This window comes from Podarcis muralis, chromosome 3 (assembly GCF_964188315.1).
Source record: "Podarcis muralis chromosome 3, rPodMur119.hap1.1, whole genome shotgun sequence".
Lineage (NCBI taxonomy): Eukaryota > Metazoa > Chordata > Lepidosauria > Squamata > Lacertidae > Podarcis > Podarcis muralis.
Genome location: NC_135657.1, coordinates 62,933,421 through 62,957,049, shown reverse-complemented (window position 1 = coordinate 62,957,049; position 23,629 = coordinate 62,933,421). Strand labels below are relative to the sequence as shown.

At 39.8% G+C, this 23,629-nt stretch overlaps 1 protein-coding gene across 1 annotated transcript in view; it reads right to left on the bottom strand.

The window, feature by feature from the left end:
* Nucleotides 1-23,629, bottom strand: part of MOXD1 (monooxygenase DBH like 1) — a 34,698-nt gene that overhangs the window by 2,405 nt on the left and 8,664 nt on the right. Inside the window, exons 5-10 of the mRNA XM_028723441.2 lie at nucleotides 11,618-11,797; nucleotides 9,898-10,000; nucleotides 6,871-7,037; nucleotides 5,233-5,424; nucleotides 2,706-2,765; nucleotides 1,478-1,620 (exon numbers count right to left, since the gene is read on the bottom strand). Coding sequence (XP_028579274.2) covers nucleotides 1,478-1,620; nucleotides 2,706-2,765; nucleotides 5,233-5,424; nucleotides 6,871-7,037; nucleotides 9,898-10,000; nucleotides 11,618-11,797 — 845 coding nt within the window. The remainder of the gene's footprint in view (nucleotides 1-1,477; nucleotides 1,621-2,705; nucleotides 2,766-5,232; nucleotides 5,425-6,870; nucleotides 7,038-9,897; nucleotides 10,001-11,617; nucleotides 11,798-23,629) is intronic.

Below are 23,629 nucleotides of genomic sequence, written 5' to 3'. Positions count from 1 at the left end.
ATGCATCCATTCTTGTCAATATTTATAATGAAAAGTTCCAATGAGCCAACTTTTATGCAGGAAATACATCCCTTAACCAGGAAACCTGCACATGAGTCTCTGTCTAACCTATGGAAGAGGGAACCCTATAGAGCAGAGGTTTTCAAGCTTTTTGAGTCCATGGCTCTCTTGACCGACTACATTGTTTCTAGCTGACCCCTGGGGGCCCAGGAGCCCAGTTATATCACCCCTTGCCTGCAGAGCTGGCAGCCTCTCACTCTTTTTTGAACACCCTCCCTTGTAGAATGTTCCTTCAACTTCCCTCTACTTTGCCCTCTTCCCTCTCCCCTCCCCTCTACTTGGGAGTCCTCTGGGCAGTCGCTGTTGCCACTCCTGGTCTCTGAGCTGCCCCTCCTGCCCCACATGGGCCTGGGAAGAGGATGTCCCCAGCCTTGGTGGCCCAATGGAGACTGGCCAAAGGTGAATGTGAGGCTACCACCTAACCTTGGGAGGCAGCAGGCGCTGCTGGGTCTGCATGGTGGAAAGGCTACCTTTCAGCACTGGGCACTCAGCTCCCAGTTGGGCCTTGCACACAGCAAGCACAAGAAAGGCTAGTGCACCACCTGTCTGCCCGGCCTCCCACTTGTCTGTCTATTCCCAACAGCAAGAGCTGGTGGACTAGCTGGCCGGGCTCCCTTGCCTGCTTGCATGCTTACTCCGAGGCTGCCTCAGCTCCTGGCAACCAGACCCTTGGCCAGCCCCAGAGGCACCAGGAGCTTGCAGCCAGGGCTGCTGCAACAAACAGCTGCACAAGCCTCTGGGAGGCAGAGACATGAGAGAGCATCAGAAGAGGGAGTGAAGGAAAGAGGGACAGAGGCCACCCCTGCCCATCCTTCAGGGCACCCCAAGGTGCCATGGCACACTGGCTGAAAACCACTGCTCTAGAGCATGTAAGAGGGACGCGGGTGGCGCTGTGGGTAAAACCTCAGTGCCTAGGACTTGCCAATCGTAAGGTCGGCGGTTCGAATCCCCGCGGCGGGGTGAGCTCCCGTCATTCGGTCCCGGCTCCTGCCAACCTAGCAGTTCGAAAGCACCCCTAAGTGCAAGTAGATAAATAGGTACCGCTTTATAGCGGGAAGGTAACGGCGTTACGTGTGCTGCGCTAGTGCTGGCTCGCCAGAGCAGCTTCGTCAAGCTGGCCACGTGACCCGGAAGTGTCTCCGGACAGCGCTGGCTCCCGGCCTCTTAAGCGAGATCGGCACGCAACCCCAGAGTCGGTCACGACTGGCCTTCGGGCAGGGGTACCTTTACCTTTACCTAGAGCATGTGAAGCATGGTGCACCTCACCCACACCTCCAAATTTTAATACGTTGATTATGTTAAGTATTATGTATCTTAAGGACTGCCTTCTCTCCCGTGAGGTATATAACAATGAGTGATATATCAAATGCAATATATAGTTTTGCACCACCTCAGCCTATGAAACCACCTTGCTTACCTCACTGGTCTGTATATTTCTTTAACACCAATAAACTGAAGTTGTTCCATTATGTCTGGGATACTTGCACATCGGGTAAGATTTATTCTTGGATAATACAGAAGATAGGATAGGCACATTTCATTTCTGGTGCTAAGACCACCCTAAAAATGTGAACAAATCAACAATACACACTTCAGGATTTTTTTTCAGATCTCTTGGTACCTTTGTTGAGGCTTTATGAAGAATGTTTCCTAAAATTACTCCTCTTCCTATCAATAATCATAAGAAAATGCAGATAATGTCCAAAGCAAGAGCAGCAAATAAAACTATAAACTGTATGAATGGCATCCAAGCCACTGTTAATTTGTTTGCTGACTGCGAAACTTTTATTCTTTTCTTACTGCAGCTGAAGTAAAACAGTAGATGGATTATTCATAACAGGTGCTGCCAGACAACTGCAAAAGGTTTTAAAAAATAAAGAAAATCTTTCTTCTAGAAGCCTTCCTGCTGTGTCGTTTTTTCTGAACTAGGACTGTGTGTGCAAATTTCAGAAAGGTAGTGCTGACAGACAGTTCAGTCCTAGAATCTAAGCTTCTCTGCTTGTTCCCAAACCTGACTACTACTGCCCTCTGGTGTTACCTCTGTATATCCATCATGGTTGCTGCTGCTGCCACTACGTACATAAAACATTAAAATGATGGCAAGAAAAAGGAGTAGCAGTTAAGGATATAGGACACAGGGCATGTGGCAAAGCGCACTGCCCAAATAACCTTGTTCTCTGTACCCTCAAAGTAAAAGTTGGATTTTGTGGCCCCAAACCCACAAGTAAATAACAGAGCCTTAATATGGTACATACAAGCTAACCAAAAAGTATGCTAAAGGGAGGTTAATATCTTATTTGCTGTGTAACTGCCATACAAATGACCCACACAGGTGAGTCTTATGTCCCAATTATGTAAAGAATCACTAATGGCAATGAGGTCATTGTAATATATAAAGCATCGTTCTTGAATATTAGATTGGGTCTATTATGGTACACTAAAATTATAGGCAGCAAAGAGGGCCAGATGCAATTTCTCTGGCATCAGAAGTAAATCTGCTTTATAAGTTTAATAGATCACCTACAGCAAAGCTCTAGCAGCCTTGCAGCTATCTGCCAAGAGTACCTAAATGCCTCAAAACAACATTTCCTGCAACATTTTTATCTGAAGACATTTTCATTCTGCCATGTCATAAAGTTTCTTACCCAAGTCATATGTGATCGATTTAGGGTACTGTAATGACATTCGGTGACCAGGTTATCTCCCTGAAACACAACATTTAAGGCAAACACTGTTACAAATGATAATGTTTAAGACATTTTTTGTGACTGTTTTAAAATATCTTAACAGTTTTGAGAATTTGAGTTTGAATATTTTGTTTTTTGAAAATGTAGAGGGTAGGCTGAAATTTTACTTTGTGCTATGTGGTATATATATTTATCAGTAAAAGTGTATGTAATAATTAATTTGTTAAAAGGAACTGCAAAATACATTGTAACACAGATTCCAGTTTTCACTGTTTCTTAGAACCAAAATCTACAAGTAACACAATCACAAAAATCACACCTTTTTCTGGATTTGTGGTCAAATAGCAGCAAATGCATTTCACTGCTGAATTACAGCATTCTCTCTCACAGCATAGTTTCTTTTCTTCAGTACCAAAACAGAAGCAGCAAAGACCATAGAAAGAAAGGTTTTGTTGCTATGAATATTTGGGATTTGGCTAGGAAGATAGTAGACCCATAGAGCCATCCCAGCCAATGAGAAGCAGAGTGGAGTGGCAAATCTCTCTCACTGGATCATGGGCAGAAATGGATTATTTAAGCCAGGAGGTAGCAACGCTTTTAGTTTGTAACTTCACCAGCAGGTTCATGTAAAACTCTAGAAAGTAGTTGCCCCTAATGAAGAAAGAAAAGGCAAAATACTCTCTCCTGCTAAATTTAATTGTTCAGGGCCACTTTAGTCTGCCAGAAAAGCAAGACCTGTGATACTGTTCTCAGAAAGGACATTCATAGGTAAGAATAAAATATTTTTTCTCTGATCAAGGGCAAGTTGCTGCATGCACCTTGCTTGCAAGCAATGTAGCAAAGTGGCATCTTTGGAAAAGCGTTCCTGAACAGCCAAGTTCAACTCTTCCCTGCACACCCACACCAAGGTCTTCACAATAATCCTGAGAGATAGTGACTGACCCAGTGTCAGTCAGTGAGCTTCAGGTATACTTCTTTGGGTATTGGTCCCATGGAACCCAACACAACTTACTTCTGTGTAAACATGGAAAGGATTGGCCTGCTCAGCTGTACATTTTCCATTGTAAACCTCAATGGAAGTTATATCTAAATATACATGAAAGGGATTGTGTTGGTAACACAGCAGGCTGCGCCTTAGAACCAGTAAGTCTGCTACGTTCCTGCAATCTGACTGGGGGCAAAAGAGGCACAACTGGGTTAGGGATAGGGATTAGTTGCGCCTCTCATATGGATGGATACTGTTCTCAGTGGCATCCAATGAATGATAGGCCCCTCTTATACATTACTGTGGAAGCACACCATGGCCTGAGAAAGATAGAAACTGGGACATCAAATGCATATGTTAAGTGGGCCTGTGAGGCATATGTGGCTGAGAGCTCATTCGAATGTACATACTTGCGTACAGCCAGTCCAGTCACCACCACACAAAGGATTAAACATTTTGTAGGTCACTGCAGATACTTCTAAATATTCATTTGCAATAGTGTGGGGGAAGCTTAATACTGCGAGGAGTGGTAATAGCAGAACAAAACAGCTGCCCCAAGCAGGCAGATAACTTTTGGAGGATTTTAAAGTGGCCAGCACATGCCCAGTGGTCATGTTTATGAATCTTAATACTGTTATTATTGGGGACAATAATGACAACACTTCTCAATCAATGACACTAGGGTCATCTATATGCCACTGCATGCATCTCTCTTTCTCTCTCTTTTGATATCTCTTTTGTTATTTAGTAGTCTATTTGGGAGCTTAGAAACAAGTTGACTATTTGAAGTAATATTTGATCTCCCCACAATAATAAAGTTGCTACAGGCAGCAAATTTTCCATGTTTGCAAATGCATAACAGTATTTGTCATGACTAGCCATCCTCCGAGCCCTGAGGTCTATCAGACAGGCTGCAACTGACAAATGCTGACAGATTTATATGGTGAGGAGCCTTTCAGTCTCAAGTTTCTGCAACTAATATTTAACTCTTATGGCAACCCCAAGTTCTTATCAGTAACAAAAACAGCAACAGCCCAAAGGAAAAGCTTATCTTAAACAGAACATCAGTTTAGAATGAAAGGCTATGAACAGAGAATTAGGAATTGGGGGGGGGGGGGAAGAGCTCGAAAATGATTCATGCAAGTAAACATTAGGTTCATTGGAATATTAAGTAATAACTTTTACTGATAAGCCACAGCACAAGACGTGCAAATGTATGTAATTGTAGCCTAATTATCCTTCTTTAACAAGACATGCTGATTTCGGGTGGGGCCATGACTGGGGAGAGAAGTGAGGAGGAGGGGCGCTTAACCTGTCATTTCTCTACTCCAAATGGAAGCTTCTCTTTCCCTTCCCCCATCCCTGCATGGAACAAAATGTGTGTTTTGCAATGGCAAACATGAACTTTTGGTCCATGCTGTTGAGGGGGGGAAATGGGGGACAGCTCAGCTTGGAGAAATGGCAAAAGTATTATTAAATGAAAGAAGCACTGATTCCTACTGGCAAGATGGTCCTTTCTTCTTTCAGATACTGAAACTCCTGGAAGTTGAAGTCAAACTCATCATCATAGGCCAGAAGTTCCTGCTCGTCACCCTTGCGGAAATGACGCATCCTTATACCTCTGCCAGCAAGGTGTGCATGGAGGAGCACTGCAAACACATGAATTCCACTTGGCCTCTCAGCATCCAGGGCCTGAAAAGGACCAGTGAAACTTATCAGATCACCACAGAGGGTGAGAGGACATTCAGTATTAGAAGAGCATATAGACTGCATTGTAATATGCTTACAAAAGCCATTATCCCCTCAAAACACACACACACACACACACACACACACACACACACACAAACAGAATGTTAAAATAATTCCTGCACACATAAAAATTTATTCCTTTTCAAAATAATAGTTTTAAGGCAGAGACAGTCCTACAAAAGGGAAAAAGAAAGAATCCTTTAAAAAACCTCACAGCAGAAACCATGGAAGCATGTGTAGATTTATAGAGCAGTAATTCAAGTTGTCAACTTAGTCACTGTCCTATGATGGCTGACCAGCAGAACAGACTTTTGAGCTGCTTTTGCTTTCCTTAAAACACTCTGATGTTTGCAAGGTGGGGAGGGAGTGTTTTGGGAGCTAGAAAATGAAGCAAACTCAGTCTTTAATCACCTCAACTATTCCTGCTTTTTAAGTTCTCACATCCCATCTCCTTAACAGCCCTTCCAGACCAGTCTATTCCCTCCCTCCATGAGTTTCCAAACACAATATTATTCAGTATTTTAAATAGCATTGTTCATTCATTGTTTTGCATACGTGCCATTTATTCAAAGTGGAACTCTCTTCCCCAAGAAAACAGCAAAGCACTGTCAATATTTTGAACAGAATATATTTGCCCAGCTGCCAGAAAACTGGTAACAAAGCACTACAGGATGAAAGTCAGAGTTATTAACTGTAGGTCAGTTTTAAAGCACATTCTGTGAAGATCAGCAGGTAAAGGAAAAAAAAGATCAAGTATTTCTTTCAGTATTTCCTGTTCTGTTTTCATTTGATTTCATTTAACAACTTGCATGCTGCTGTCAGGGATCCAAAGGAATTGTATATGTGCCCGAGAGTTAACTTGGATTCAGGAGTTTGACTTTTTGCTTCCTCATTACAACTGCTGAAGAGACAGGTCAATTTTAATTACAGTGCAAAGGGTTTTTCAGCAGAGAAAAATGAAGTTAAAAGGCTGAGCTACACGTGCAGTTCTGTCTCATGTGCACACAAACCATCTTTTGATCCAGGACCTACTGTACTGCAAATGTCTGTATAGTCATGACTGTATCAGTACCCACTACTGAGTCAACAGGCTCATCACAGCTATCTGCCAATCACCCATTCCCACCACCCTTCTGAGTAATACCCCTCCCCACCGTCTCACTATATAGAAGGATCTGGCAACTTCTGTTTCAGTGTATCTGAAGAAGTGTGCATGCACATGAAAGCTCATACCAAGAACTAACTTAGTTGGTTTTTAAGGTGCTACTGGAAGGAATTTTTTTTGTTTTCAGTACCCACTAGTTCCTTCAGAAGAAAGCAATTCAAATGTGCTATTTTCAGATAATGCAAAGAATGACAATGAATTGAGCAAGGCAGGAGACATACTTCCTCTAGGCATTCCAAAGTGCAGTGACCCTCTGATGTGAATTCTGGCATGCCCGGTGGGATGTTGTGGAAGAGGCTGACCCAGAGACCTGCTTCAATAACTCCAGCATCGTAGCTCCTTAAATCTCGGGTGTAAAATAGCCTCAGCCCAGAGTTATCTATCATTCCTGAGAACAAAAGAGCAATTGTCAGAAGCAGCCATAAATCAACGTAAAGTATCCTATCGGGTTTTTTTAAGTCGCTTTGGGACCCACTTGTCAAGTTTATGCCAGAAAGTGACACAAGGGAGAAGTTGTGCTTAAGACCGGTCAAAGGGGGTCACAAAAACTGGGAAAGCTGTAAATAAGGTATTGTCACAAGAAAGTGGTTAATTAGAGCAAGCTGACTTCTGTACTTTTCTGACCTGTACAAAAAAAAAATGTACGCATCTATGTTCCTTGTAAGGCTTTCCAAATAACCACTCTAGCACAATAAACACATAGTTATCACTCCGTTGTTGTGGGGTATTATCTAAGTGTCTCTCTACACCACCTGCACCAAGGAAGCACATCTGAACTGACAAGCACTTAAGATCCAGTAATCCAGTATTCATCAAGGGGGTGGAGGAATGGATCCTTCCGTAATGATCTGGAGTGCTGTCAGGGGTATTTATTTGATAGTATTTGGTAAGACTGATCATGAGCAACTCTTTTCTGTCCCGTGTTTTCTCCATTTTTTGATGTTTTTAAAATTTTATTTATTCCTTCTTATATCCAACATATATATATATATATATATAAAATATATAACAGCACATATAAAAGTGGTGGACAAAGGTAAGTCAGGATCTTGGGGTGATTTCTGGCAGATCAGCAAAACTTTTTGAATCCCAATTGTTTAACAATAGCAACACTAACATACTTAAAAAAAAGAAAAAAGATAGCTTGCCAAAACAAATATTTCCTTCCCTGAGTGGAGAAATCAGGACTTGATTGGTATGTAAAAGGATTGTAAGAAAAGTTCTGGTCCTAAAAAGAAATTATTTGGCTGAACATGTTTAATTTAATGATAATAATGTGCTAATTAAGGCATCCTGGTCCTAAATTCTAAGTGTACAGAAGTTTGCCTGTGCCATCATTTTGATCTGAGTCTAGTTTGGGAATCTTAAAATTATGCTTAAATAAACGTAGATCCATCATGAGTGAAGTTTACCTTTTCCCTGATACATAGGACCGTAAGTGAGGGCTTTTGTTTTCTGTTAAGCTATTGTTTAATTTGCTATACTCAGTAAAAGTTAGGACTGGAACCCAGGTCCCACTTCTTTCAATATTAACAGCCTTTGATGAACCATATCTATAAAAAAAGGGGGGGACTGTCCAATACAATTGTGATTTTAAAGGAATAACAAAATTAACAAATCAGCAACGCTAGGAGACAGAAGCAATCATTTTGTCTATGGTGAGCTGATTTCAACAAATCTCTGCAGTGTTTTTCCACTTTCGTAATATGACAGGACAGACAGTAAAGTGTAGCTGGCTATCAGCATCACTGCATGTCTTATCACAGTTTGTCTTATGAAATATCTTATCGTTACTGGTCCAGACAGCCCTTTCTCATTAATATGAATCTTTTAAAATCTAAGACTTTAAAGTTTTTAAGTAGCTAATTGTTGTTTGGATTTTTCTTGTCTTTTCACATGCTAGGAGCTGTTTTGAGTGGAGCTAATCTCTCACAGCCACTGTGCATGAGAGTCAGCCAGACAGCCAGTCTCGGAGTAAATCCCAAGTCCCTCCCTCCTCAGTCAAGTAGCTCCTCGTAGTATCAAGATAGTATCTGCAAGGTCCTTGTTTCCCTAGACAGGTGGGTCAAGTTGGAAGTGTGGAAAACCCAGTTGCACAACACACCCAGACAGGTGAGGAAGCATTTGTTTTGGAAAGGAAAACTACTCAGCACATGCTCAGAAGCAGTCAGCCTATGTCCCAGAATTTCTGTAAATCAACATTTACAAAAACTGATGGAACTTGAAAAGCTTCCAAACTTGGCTATAAGTCACCTAGAGGCTGCCTTGTTTGGGTGACTGATGAAATAAATAAACAATTGTATTATTTTCCCCACACAATATGTTGATAACTAAAACAGTACAGCTTCAAAATTTCATTCAAATGTTGATCTGTAAAAAGTCAAAACGACTTTAATGCCATGCAGAAATATTACCACCCATCACATCTTTAAGAGATTCAGAACTAAAAGATGTGCATGTTTCCCCAATTTTTGTGTGAAAAGGTTTATCCTTTTGAAATTCAGATTAAGTTGTGCAGTGCAAAAATTCCAGATACAGATAGGTAGCCGTGTTGGTCTGCCATAGTCAAAACAAAAAAAATTCCTTCCAGTAGCACCTTAAAGACCAACTAAGTTAGTTCTTGGTATGAGCTTTCGTGTGCATGCACACTTCTTCAGATACACAGATGTGTGTATCTGAAGAAGTGTGCATGCACACGAAAGCTCATACCAAGAACTAACTTAGTTGGTCTTTAAGGTGCTACTAGTGCAAAAATTGTTACACTAGCTAGTTTAAATACCGTCAACTGTCCTATGTGTAGATACCTTCAGGCTTGAATTTATCAACATCTGTGCACAGATGAAGAAGCATGTGAATCAGATATATATGTATACCTGACTACGCTGTATTGCAGAATTGACCACAATAGCTCTATTGACCATACATAATAGCTCCAAAAAGAAGAGCTGCAATTTCACATAAATACTGTACCTGGAAGTACAGCATATACTTTGTACTGAAGCATATGTCAACCTGTGCTTCCATGTACAGTATTTCAAACATTGTGTTCTCCAAGTGAATATGGGCAAGAGCTAGGACAAGCCTAGGATCTTCACAAAGAAGATTATCATCAGCACTGACACTTTAAGAAAAAGTGGGATTTCATTCCCTGATGGCTGTTTCATTTACTGGGATGAGCAGGCTAGGAAGCATATACATTTGGCATATTTTACTAATTTAGAAAGTTAAAAAGTAGTTAAGAAACATACCCTCCATATATGATGGGTTGTCGTAATGGACTTCCATAAGCACATACTGAGGATCTGATGCTGTCCCGATAGATAAGCCAACATGAGGAGGATATGTAAAGCCCTAGAATTTGAAACATGCAAACGCAATTAACCAGGTTCTACCAAAAGTTCTAATAATTTAGTTTGGAATGTATTTCAACCTCATATGTCAACTAGAGAAAATGGCAGATCCCTTAGGACTGACACTTACCAGAAATTGCTGTTACTAAATATATCTATGTCTGCATGTAAACATGCAGCAATTTGGGGGTTTTGTGTACATTTAGTGTATATTTTGTATTTCTTTACTATACATACATTTGCTCCCATCATTCTACCAAAGGGGAAAACTGGTACTGGTACTTGGACCTTGTTTATCTCCTTTCCTTATCTTTTGTTGGCCAAAGTGTAATGAAGGTATATCACTATCAGACATTATAAGAACAAGCCTAGGATCAGTGTACTGTATTCCAAATTCATAGATTTATAGCCTGCCTTTCAATGCATACAACGATTTCAATGCATTTTAAAGAACAGCTAAAATTCTTCAAGCACATCACATTAATCAATTAAAAAATGCAGTCTACAGTAAAAACACTTGTCAGTTTTCCTAAAAACACCAGCAATGATCAAGTCACATATATTCCACTAAGGAGAGAGCTCCAATTGAGTAGGTCCTGCCCTTGCTCTCTGCTAATCTAACTACTTACTGGTAGACTAGAAAGGAGGACCTCGGAGCCTGATCCAATTGTTCAGGCACCTTGAATTGAGCTGCCTAGAAAAGACTAGGCAGCCAATGTAACCAAAACATAGTAAGTTGGATATGATCTGAACAGCTAGCTGCCCCAAGCCTATAAGCTTCTGCACCATATGCAGTTTCTGAACTATCTTCAAGGACAGCTCATGTACAGCATAATATAGTAATCTATCCTGAGCATAACCAAAGTATTTGTTGTTGAGAATAAGTGAGCTTTCTCTAGATAGGGGTGCAGCTGCTGAACCAGCGTATGATGGCAAAATGCCCCTCTGCCCACACAGATGTTCCCTGTGCCTCCACAAACTGCATACCTTGCCCTTCTGTGGAAGCACAACCCCATCTACACCCAGATGCAATTCTCCATCCAAATCAGCAGATTTCTCAGTCCATAGTTCTTCCCTCATCTGCATTAAATTGCTTGACCTCATCCCATCCCAAACTGTTGTTATTATTAGTAGTAGTAGTAGTAAAATTTGCATACTGCCCTATACCCTCAGATTTCCCAACTGGAATTTCCCAATATTGGATCATTTTTTTCTTAATCTAGGCTGAGTTTATACAGGTTTATACCATAGGAATCATATTATTCTGAGTAATGACATATCATTTTAAAATTATTCATTGTTGTCTCTTGTTTACCTTGGAAAAATTCTCAGAATACATAAATGTGCTCAACAGCTAGATTTAATGTTGATGGTATTTAACCATCTTAAGACCAAGTTCAATTTGTTCCATGTAACAATTTTTGGCTCAACAAGACTCCAGCAGCTAGGCTTTAGATTTCATCATGTTCAATACAGGCAACAACTTAGAGAATGTATATCAATCATGACTAATTTAAGTCCTACTGATTTCAATGGACTTCTGCTGCCAGAGCTCATTAGGTGAATCCTGCCCATAGTGTCTATTAGCAAAATAAGTTACAAAAACCATATATCTTACCTCTCCTCCAATGGCCCAGGCAAAAATGACTGTTTCACAGGTGAGGAATGAATCCGGCATGTTTGGGTGATAGCACTCATGACCATAGTCCAATACACTATCATTCAGACTGCTGCTACATTGATAGAGTAGAATGTGATGAACCAAATTTTCATGGCCTTTCTGTATCAATGGTTCAACCTGTTAATGTAATAAAAGTCAATGAATTTAATACTGTTTTATCTTAGCAAATGTTAACAGCATTTGAAGAAGCAGGCCCCAGTCAAAATAGCTACAATTACAATTATATATTAGTGATATAATGAAAACGTTTAAATCATTTTTTGAAAAATTACACATCTTTTAATGGTATTATTCATTAAAAGGATGCACTGAACTTATGTTGGTGGAACTACTATGAGATACTATGGTACAGATTATAGCTGGGAGGCTTATGGCAGACATGTAAATGTCCCTGGAAAACACATGGGGGGTTTTGTGCCCTGACTTGGTGTTTGGTTTGCAGATTATTAATGTGCCTTACACACTGGGGAGGATTATAACTCAATATATAATTATATAATTATAATTAATAATTATAACTCAATGGTAGATTACACAGTTTGCATGAATTATTTTACAGGTTCCATCCCTGTTTGTTAGCTAAGGCCAACCCATCTAACCAGAATGTTCTCTTCTCCCATCCTGAAGACATCCTAGATATGCATGCTTCCATTCTGCAAGCATGGGAAAAGAATAATAGAATCATAGAATTGTAGAGTTGGAAGGGACCCTGAGGATCATCTAGTCCAACCCCCTGCAAAAAATGAAGAGAGTCTGTGGATACATGTAAAATGGATGGCTGGGGAGTGTGATATGGCACAGCAAAGCATATACTTCTCAATAATATAATTATGTTATAATACGACATAACAGCAACAACATAGACTTATATGGGTATGGTGAACAAGAGCAGGACCTTGATTCATAGTTAAACTGGGGAGGACTTTGAGTAAGGCCTCCTCGCTGCTTTATTCTGCCCTGTATCATGGTACCGCAGAAGCGAAATAAAACTACAACCAGTTTTCACACACTGATCATTTCAAAGTAAGTACAGTAAAGATGCAGGGTTGTGTCTCAGATTGATGTAGTTTCCACCATCTTACATGCCCCCATGTAAAAAGGACAGGTGCTCACACTATAACTAGTTTCTGAGCTATCAGAAAAGGGAAGAGTAGAAGCATAAATGAAAGCCGCAGTCACATTGCCCTAAAACCAACGACAGTTTTTTAAACTGAATGCTACAGTGAAACAATGATGACAAAATCCACCCACTTTTGATACAAATAAAATAAGACGGGAACCAGCAAAAAGGCTAGGAGGGTGTTCTATTGATCTCTGCTTGAAATAACGGAGTACTTGCCCAAACGTGTGATGCACCCACCTGCCTCTAAAGGACACCGACACCTGCTGTTCTTCTACTCAGAACTTAAAGCAGCAACAACAACAACCTCTCCTTCAAAGCAATGGGTCATCACCAAAGTTGGCAATCCTTTCACTGTCAGTTTCCTAAACATCAATTCAAACAAGTATTCTTTTGTTCAGTTCCCTTTCTATTGAAAAAGAGAATCTTCCAAAAGGTAAACAGTTTATGTATAACGCCCTTCTGCCTTTGCCAGACATTTTGCAGGAGGCTTTGTAGTTTCTCTCTCTCTCTCTCTCTCTCTCTCTCTCTCTCTCTCTCTCTCTCTCTCTCTCACACACACACACACACACACACACAGAGAGAGAGAGAGAGAGAGAGAGAGAGAGAGAGAGAAACATTCATGAGAAGCATCAGCACATTAATTTGATAATAATTATATAAGGTGACAAATCACTGTCTTTACAGCTGGACAAGAGGCTGGAAATAACACCTTAATTATCTGACTTGTGTAAAACTGCATGCAAATATATATTGTAAATATATTTTTCATTACCCATTAAAAGATATGGCAGTTACCAAAAAATAAAATAAAAAAAAAATCCTTTCAAGCTTAAGATGACAAAGGTGAGAATTTCAGGACATAATAAAATGAGACTTTTATTTTAGGGTACAGAGACATGCATACATTTTCTTCTACAAAACCTTTCAAATATCTGATGGTTATATGTTGTGTTTTATAAAATGTACTGTAAGAACTTTACAGGGCTATCATCCATGAGAAGTATCCAATTCTGACTAATACAGTACTTTTGTCTTTATATATTCAAAGTACACTCAAGAGCAGCACTGAAGTGAGTGAGGAGACAGAATGCAAGCAGCCCTTCTACATTTCTGTTATCTGTGTTATTCTGTTATTCTGTTATCTGTGTTATTCTGTTATTCTGTTATCTATCACAGAGCTAGTATGTTGGGGAACAGCTTCCTCCCAATGCTTACTCCACAGGTGTGGTATCAAGAGTATCTCACTGATGCTCTTTGCACACAGACCTATTGCCATGTTGAGCACTTGAGCACTTCCAGTACATGTCAACACCTGCTGCAGAATATGAATGTGTCAAAGACCAGTCGCTGTTACTGCACTTCTCCCATGGAAAGAAAGGCATAATGAGCCCTGGGCCAGAAAAATATCAGCATCAATAAAATGTGGCAAAGACAAGTGGTTTGAGGGTTCACACTTGTGGATGTGTCTATAGAGAAGGCTTGAATATAACAAGAGAGGCATTTGTACCTTTTCCAAGGACAGGCCAACTCAGTCTGTACTGAGGAGTGAAAGAGCTAGACAGAGCTAAAGATAATAATAATAATAATAATAATAATAATAATAATAATAATAATAAATTTTATTTATATCCCGCCCTCCCCAGCCGAAGCCGGGCTCAGGGCGGCTAACAACAATCAAATAATCAAACAATCAAATAATCCAACATTCTAAAAACATTTCATTATAAAAATTAATTAAAATCAAATTGATGGCAACCGTTAAGCAAAATTCTGTGCAGGTTGTCAGAGGAGGGAGTCAGGCTGCGCCCTGACCAAAGGCCTGGTGGAACAACTCTGTCTTGCAGGCCCTGCGGAAAGATGTCAGGTCCCGCAGATAGGGAAGAACAGGGTCGGATTTAGGTTTGATGAGGCCCTAAGCTACTGGAGGTAATGGGGCCCTTTATATGTCCAGCTGTCCTTTGTCAACAACAAATTGTAACTGTTTTTTTGTGTTGAGCATATGCTATATGGTAATTTCTGGACCTAATAGGTATCTAAAGCCATTTGCCACTGTTGCTGCATGTAGGTTTCATTTTATTTGTTTTTTATCTTATATTTTGGAAATGTACATCCAGGGGTTTTTTTCCCCTTTAAATTTTTGGGGCCCCCAAGAGAGTGGGGCCCAAAGCTGTAGCTTGTTTAGCTTATATGGAAATCCGGCACTGGGTAAGAACATAATAAGAGCTTGCTGGATCAGGCCAGTGGCCTATCTAGTCCAGCATCCTGTTCTCACAGCAGCCAAACAAATTCTTCCCTTTCCACCCCAGTGTCCTCGGGTGCAATGCCATACTTTCCTTAGCTACCAAAGTAAAAGTAAGAGATGGTACAGGGGCAACTGTGGAGATGGCTTACAAAACTACTTCCTTCCACGACTCTTATATGCCATACTAAAACTCAGATACAGGCTTAGTCCACAATTCTACCCACAGAGCCTCAGGAACAAATCTCTTTTGCTATTAGCTCTATTCTTTGCCTTTGCAGAGTCCGCTGGGCTTTTCCCTCTACACACCCCAAGGTCCCCCCAGCCAGAGGAATATTTGAAATCAAAAGTTGCCCTAACATCGTGACCCCTATCACTGAGAACAGAGGAGTCAGCTCCTTTCTGTCTCTTCATCTTCCTAGGCACATCTTGGGTTATTTATATTATGAGTGCACAGCCAGGGGCATGTGCATTTTACTTACTAGTGCCTAGTATAAAAAGATTCTCTTGCATTTTATCTTAACCTTAAACAAGCTGGTCTAATATTATACACCTTGCTGCTGACATCTGTAAGAGCTGGAGTAATGCTAGGATTCTGTACTCTCTGAAATGCTTTGGAGTGTATGTTTGCCTTCTTAATAAGCATGTTTTCATTTTAACCAGAAGTAGTTAAGACATTGGGTGTATTAACTTGTTTTTTCTGGGAGAAACCACCTAAATTCCTTGTACTTACAGTACCTTAGTATATGTGGTGTAGACGAGTTGACAAGAAAATCAATAACTGGAAAAAGGAAGAGGTTTAGAAGCTTTTATAAATCTAGTACTCCACTGTGAGTACTAGATTTCCAGACAGCCTGGTATATGAAGTGGCTTTGGTAATAACGGTAACAAATTATAACAACTGCAAACTACAAGAAAATGTCTTTTAAGTTGGAAGGAAAGTAAGACAGACAGACTCCTTAGGTTCTCCATAATTGACAAAACACATGACGAAAACTAATCTAGGATTTCAAGGAGAATAAATTGTGATGAAACTTCCTAGTTTGTTCTTCTATTTACAAAACCATTCCTAACAGTTCTGTTCCAATAATTATACAGTACAGTAAGCTCACAACTTACACACATTTAACTTGGCCACATTCAGCTGTATGCATGTGGCAATTTTATTTTTTTATTTTTTTAAAGGGCTGCAAAGAAGGTGGCTTCTGGGGGAAATGCAACTGAATCCAATGGTTTTTGACTATATGAGATTTTGGCAATCCCTGGAACCTAACCCCCGTGTAATTTGCAAGCTTAATGTACTGTATGCTGTTTTAAGATTGGGAAGGAATATTGACATCATGGATATGTAGTTAGTTTTATTGTTAATTATATTTCACAAGTTTTGTGGACTAAGCAAAATAATAAGGATTTGGTAATCAATTAATTAGCATACTTTTATAATTCACAATATCAATCTAGGGCGGTAAACTAAATGGCTAAGCAATATAGTCAGCTGCAGAGGGATGTGCCCCTTTTGAGAGTAAATATACAGTAGTTCTAAGTTGCAGTGTTTCCTATGTGTTGACTGTTTTTATATATCATGAAATATTTGTGTTTGTATTTAGAATGAATATTTTTTCCTCTGCAATTACCTGCAAGATTACACTTACTTTCTTGCTTTCCCCAAAATACTTTTTGCATTCTATATGTTGCTAAAATTGCAAGATAAAAAAGCAGCTGTCAAGTTCAAGTTCCATGAACAAGTTGGCAAGAAATACTGTAATGTCACTTATAACTCTGATCACAGGCAATGTTGTTTGTCTGCCTGACATTCCCTGATGCAAGAGGCTTGATGCTGAGACCCTCAAACAGTTACTATCAAAATGCAATTAATATGAATTTAAAGGATTCAAAGAATGAAAAACACATTTTTAAAAATATTCCTCCCTATAAGACATCTCAAAATTATGTGTGATACTAGTTCTGATTAGGTTCTTTTATGCATACTGCAGCCACACAAGATGAAATCATATCTGTATCAATGAGAAAGCATCAGGGTGGATGCTTAAGGCATGGCCCCCCCCCAAAAAAATTTATAGGAGCATCCATATGAAAAGAGCAAAATATATTTATTTGGGGACCAGGGGCCATTTTTTAAGATACCCGTGTGGGTGGGTAGGTGGGTGTAGCCAGTGGGGCTTCAGGTGCACATTTTCATCATGATGTTTATGTGCTCCCCATTGGTAAAATTTGTCTTTTGATGCCCCTCCCCCCCACATTTAAAACCAATATAAAGCATAAGTATTAGTAGGGCTCTATGTCACACACTGTTATAAATCAATACAATTCTCAGAACAAAATAATGTATGTGCCACAACTATTTTGTCTTTCCATCTTCAAAGAGATTGTGAAATAACATGTCAGAGACTTTCCCAAAGGCACATTTATGCAACATTTTACCAGAAATTGTTCCTTTTGGGTTGAAATAAACACTGCTTACTGGCAGTAAAGAGAAACAATGTTCTTTGTGGCTGGCCAGTTCATCAAAATTACAGTCCTTTACATAACTGCAAAATGAGAAACAAGAAAACAGCCAGATGTCTAGTTATTTGTTTTGCATGACAAGCTTTCTAGGGAGAGATTTGGTTTGAACCGTTATTCAGCATTAGACAGATTCCAAAACTGGTTTAATCTCTCTCTCCCTCTTCCTCTCTCTAGGTATCCTATTGTCATATTATCTTTAACTAATTAACCTTATAATCCAATGGTCCTTGGTGGGATTTCCCAGGGCTCACAGGAAGCATGAAATTTCCCTGTACAAGAATGGAGAAAGAGGTCTAACCAGAGAACGAGATCAGACATTGGATGCCTCCACCACACTGAGGAAACCTCCTTGGCCCTGGCCCAACTCATGTCATGCTTCCAACATAGGTAGGGCTGAAAAGGAGCAGGCACAAAGGATATATAGGATATATTTCAAAATAAATAAATAAATCAGTGCTGGACTTAAGTATGTGTAGTAAGAATCTAAATCAACTGCAGATTTTAACTTCCAGATTGTTTTGTGATTACCACATTAGAAAAAAAAGAAGCCTGGTTGCTTCCTTCTGCCATCACTCACCTAGGGCTCGTCCCAGTTGTCTCATGCCTAGAAAGCATGAGTACAAGAGATTTTCCTAAGAAAACCCGCTCTTTAGTGCTGAATTGGAGCAAATGTCAATCTGCAGAAAACCTGATTAATGTTTTCTCCGATTCGGCAGCAAAGATTGGGATTTCCCAGGGCAAAGCAGCAGTGTGGACAAGCCTCTAGCTATTCAACAACTGCTCCTGTCTAAGCAAAATAAACATTCCATCTATGCTTTATAATAGCTTTGGAAGTACTTTGTTGTACCTTCTGGGAAGCATGCATACAAAATAATGGCAGAAACAGGGTGAATGTCACAGCATTCCATATATTCTGTGTTACTAAATACTAATAGGGCATACTGAATAGGATTAAAAAAAATTAATGTAGTATTTAAAATGTCAGCTGGAATGGGTATCAGATTTAGAAAGGATTACAAGCGCAGTATGCAAACAAACAGAAAATCAGGAATTTGTCATTAAACAACAAAAAAGAAAACTTCAGATGGCTGAACGTACACATGGAAGCCAGACCCTTTTCCAGGGTGACATCAGAAAGACATGGAACTTTGCTTATTATAATTTCCCATCTCCCCCCCCCCTTTTGTTTGCTTTTCTTCTTTTGAAGTTGCAGCTGTAAGCTGTGTGCATGCGTATGTACTTTTAACAACTATTCATCCAAAATTTGGGCAAGGGAAAAAATGATACTCACTCAACATTAATCTCATGTCTCAAAAATGATTTGGAAGATTTGGTCAACTGAAGGTAGGAATGTAACTAAGTCATAAGCTAAGTGTTCTGCCTTGCCCACTAGATCCTGAGGTCTTCTAGAGGGTCCTGCAGCAGGACCCTCTAGCAGATCTCCACACTGCCAATGATCTTAGGAGATGTTGGGTCTGGACTGCTGAGGCTGCTGAAGAGGCCAGACACCATCTTCACTCTGCAACCAGCAAGACCTGCTCCCTGCCTTGCACGCCATCTGGTCTGGGAGGTGCTGTTGTGAGGTTCTGTTACTGCTGTTAATGCTATTTTTGCATCTTTATTTTGATCTTATGATTTATGTGGAAATTGTTCAATTTGGTTGCGCACTTTTTGATGCTTTCTTGATTGTTTATGACTACTTTTTCTATGCTTGTAGTTAAGTAATCTTAAAGGTACGTTGTAAGCCACCTTGAGCATGGTTTTAACTTTGGAATGGTGACATACAAATAAAATGATTGATTGATTGATTGATTGATTGATTGATTGTCATCCCTGCCCCTGGACTGGAGGCCATCATATCAGCTGCCTGGGTTCTGGGCCACTTCTCATACCCCTACACCTCACATCTGCCATAGGGTCACAATGCTTATTCAACTGAATGGACTTAAGTTACTGGAATCAATTTATTTCAATGGGTCTAGCCTGACTTAGATATCACCCTATAAATTTATTGTGAAAGAATCAGAATCCATCTTGAGCATAATCTTTTTAAATGGTTTTAGAACCTTCAGCTGTTGATCATCTTTAGTGTTCTTAGTTACTTTGAGCCTTTGAGGATAAAGTGGGTTGTGAGTCAAAATAAATAAATAATCTTGAAGTTTAAAAGGCATAGCCAAGCTTGCAACAAAGAGAAAATCCATCAGATCAAAGGACCCATAAACAAATAAGAAAGATTTGTGATATTCAGCTGAACATTTTACAGACAACTTGATTTTATGGAGCTGTGAGAGCTTTGAACAGGTAGCAAATGCTTAGAATGCAAAACTTCACATTACTTTTTTTTTTTGGGGGGGGTCCTTTTCAGAAGAAAAAAAAAGTGATGCAATTTGCATCAAGCAAGATGCAGGGCAGGCCACAGAATAATAAGTAGGTACTGTCTATCATTCAAGATAAGAAACAGTGCTCCCATTAAGTATCAAATGCTGTGGCTGCCCCTTTGGCTTCCGATCAATCATGCTCTCAAACTGGAGCCCCTTTGTGTTTTGCACGCTGTTGGATTTGGCATTACTAATACGTTCCTGTGTCAAAAAGCCTAGTTACCCATGGTAACAAGATTTTTGAGAGTCTCTTTTTAATGAGACTCTACTATGAATCTAAAAATTATGTTTAAGTAGCATCTGCTAGCCTGTTCCAGGGCAGATAAAATATTTTGGCAACTTGTTCTTGGCCCCTGTCAGAGGCACAGAATTTTGCACTGCCTGCCTGCCTGTCTCTATTTAAAAGTATTTATATGCAACCCAATGAGGAAGTTTTGGGAGCAGTTTACAACAAACATAAAAACAGATAAAAAATACAATAGAACAGGTCAACAGTAAATACAAAAACAAATAAAAACGCACATATGCTACTCATTTTCACACTGTTTTTATGTGCTTTACTGCTAATCCGGAACAAAAGAATTTACACTGAATCTCTTTTGCCATTCTGTTGCCTTTCAGCCAGTTTAAGGAGTTCCTTTTGGAGCTTTTTGCACAAACCCCCAAATAATTTGGTGACATTCACGAACACGGCTTCTTTGAACAGTTGGATAGCCTACCAGCATACAAAGCTGTCATATACCATGTCAGACCACTTCTCAGTACGAAATGAATGTGGCTTCTCAGAGCTTCAAACAGGGATTTCCCCCAGTCCTATCTGGGATTTATTTATTACATTTATACCCCATGTTTCCTTCCTGGAGCTCAAGGTGGCATACATGGTTTTTCCTCTTCCCATTTTATTCTCACAGCAGTCCTGTAGGGCAGACTGGACTGAGAGACAGTGACTAGCCCAAGTGACTGGCCCAATAGGTTGCCAATAGTATCACATGTGCTTGTGATAGTCATCTATGTCCTTACATGCATAGCCTCCTGCTGCAGGATAATGTTGATGGGGTTAAATTGGGTTAGAAGGGGTGAAAAATGGAAGGTTGAAATAAAGAAATGATTCCTTTGGAAATTATGAAGAACACCTACTATGTCCAGACCCTCATCTGGAAGTTGCAGTTAGGATGGTTAAAAGGTCAAGCACACAAGTCAAAGGCCACTCATGACATCTGTTGATTTAAGAAACTTGCCAAAACTAGGTGGGTACAAATTACAGTAAATGATGTAAACTTGGTGAAAGACCGGTGCAATTTTTTTGAACTTAGGAGGTCAACTTTTTTAGCCATGACAGCTGGTTGTAGTTACTGGCCATAAAACTGAATTGTGTTTCTGATCAGCATCTCAAATTCTCTCCCCCACCCCTTCTACCTAGCCAGGTTCAGGAGAAGTTTGTGACTTGGATGAAGTGGAATCTACTTAAATTACCAACTACAGTGATCTTACAGAGCAATCAGAACCTCTGCCTGGAAGTGGCTGGCATTGATGAAACACAGTAGGTTACAGCTGCATCCACAGCCCCATCACTGGAACCATACTGTGCCAATCAATTCCCAAAACACCCTGTTTCAGGCTTTTTCCATGGACTTCTGCCCACAGGGATACCACGAGTGGTAGCTTCCAATCCACGTGCCATTGGGGAAAGTGTATAGGGCACATTTCTTGCTGCCATGGCTCATGTGCTGGTGCCAGGATTCCCCCACCAGCAGCATGACAGATTGGGAGGTGGGCTAGTTCTACCCATCCTTCCCCCCCCCACCCGCTAACTTGAGACTGAACAGGTGTTGAAATATACAGGAGAAACAGTTTCCAATTCAGCTGCGCCTTAATACTTTCATCATGTGAACTAATGTGAAACTGTGGTACTTCATAATTTGTGGTTACATATTAAAAATGTGTGTCCTTGTTAACATATACACCTGGTATCTATTTATTATCTAGGTACCAGGATCAAAATGAAGTCTGTATCTAAGAATGGAGAAATAAAAATCTTCCTCTATCACAAAGGGTATTTGTGCCAGCCATATAAGAGCCCCTTATACCATCTTCAGTTGGTATATGAAGGGCAAAACAATAGTCCCCCCCCCCCTAGATTTCTGTCTAACAGAGGATACTCCCTTCTTCAATATCTATTAAAAGTATACAATTTGTAATCTTCATATATTCATTTAAATAAAACAAATACCCAATAAAATAAGAGAGGCACACACAATATTTTCGATAGTAGCTATTTAATAGTTTTAGTGAAGGACTTGAGAATCTTAATTTTCATTACATGGGAGCTAGTATTTAAGAAAGCCTTGAGTGGTATACATAATGCATAGGCTGGGTTTTTTATTTTATTTTAGAACACTCAGGACATTAGTACTATATATAGGCAAACATCAAATGCATGGAATTGTGCCTCTGGCATCTGTGGAGTCCTGCAACTTAAGCAAACTAAAGCATGATGCAAGTGCACATCTAGCCACAAGACATGTTTGCAGGCATAAATAAATGTTGTTGGCTCCCTTAAGAAAATTGCATATACCTTGGGTCTCAAGATTTGTAAAATTTCGTAACTCATATGAACTTTTTGATTTATGTAACATATTTAGCTGGATAGGCATTTACTTTCAAGATAAAAGTAGCAGATTAAGAAGTTCAGAATAAGAAGCAAGTCTTTCTGTAATCTTATAACTTCTTTGGTAAACCCACCACTCCTCACAAAAACTGTGGAGTTACATAAAGCCATCTTTGCACAATGTGATTCAGAGATTACAGTAAGCCTGCAATTTACATGGGGGTTATGTTCTGGGAATCATGCCTAAAGCCAAAATCGCGTATAGTCAAAACACATTGGGTTCCATGGCAGGTGGGATTGCCAAAGTCTTTTCCCCTGGATGCCTGCCTCCTTTCAACACCCTTTTTAATTACCGTATGTAAAATTGTTTTGCCAAGCACATAAACCTGAATGCACCCAAGTAAAATATGTGTACGTTGCAGACTTACTATATACCAAACTACCTGCCTAGATCCTATACATTTGCCTCAGCATGTTTGTATCATGCTAAACAGTCATAAATGTTGGCACATGAGATCCTGAACATTAATGAACCAGAACAGCAAGTCTGGTTCATTCCATCGTATCGACTGAAGAAGCACAAGTATATCCAGCAGCAATAAAACAGCTGATGTTCAAAAACAGTATTTCTTAAACTTAACCAAAATGGCTTTTATTTGGGAGGTGGCAGGGGGAGCTGTTTCATCATCATCATCATCATCATCATCATCATTTATTATTTATACTCCGCCCATCTGGCTGGGTTTTCCCAGCCACTCCGGGTAGCTTCCAACAAAGATTTAAAATACATTAAAAATACATTTCAGTACTCCAAATCAAATCCCATTTCAAGGGAACTTTCAAATAATCATGTTTCTATCCAAATTAGGGAGAACCATTTAAGGGTTGATAGTAATTCTCTCCCCCCCCCCCACACACACATGCATGGATGACCAACCAAAACCCCTTTTTCCTTAAACTTCTCTACAGTAAATCAACATAACCATGGCAGGACATAAAACAGAACTAAAGTTAATGCAGCAGTTCAGATTTTTAGATGCTGAAAATATGATCCTATATTTCAAGGATCTTCACT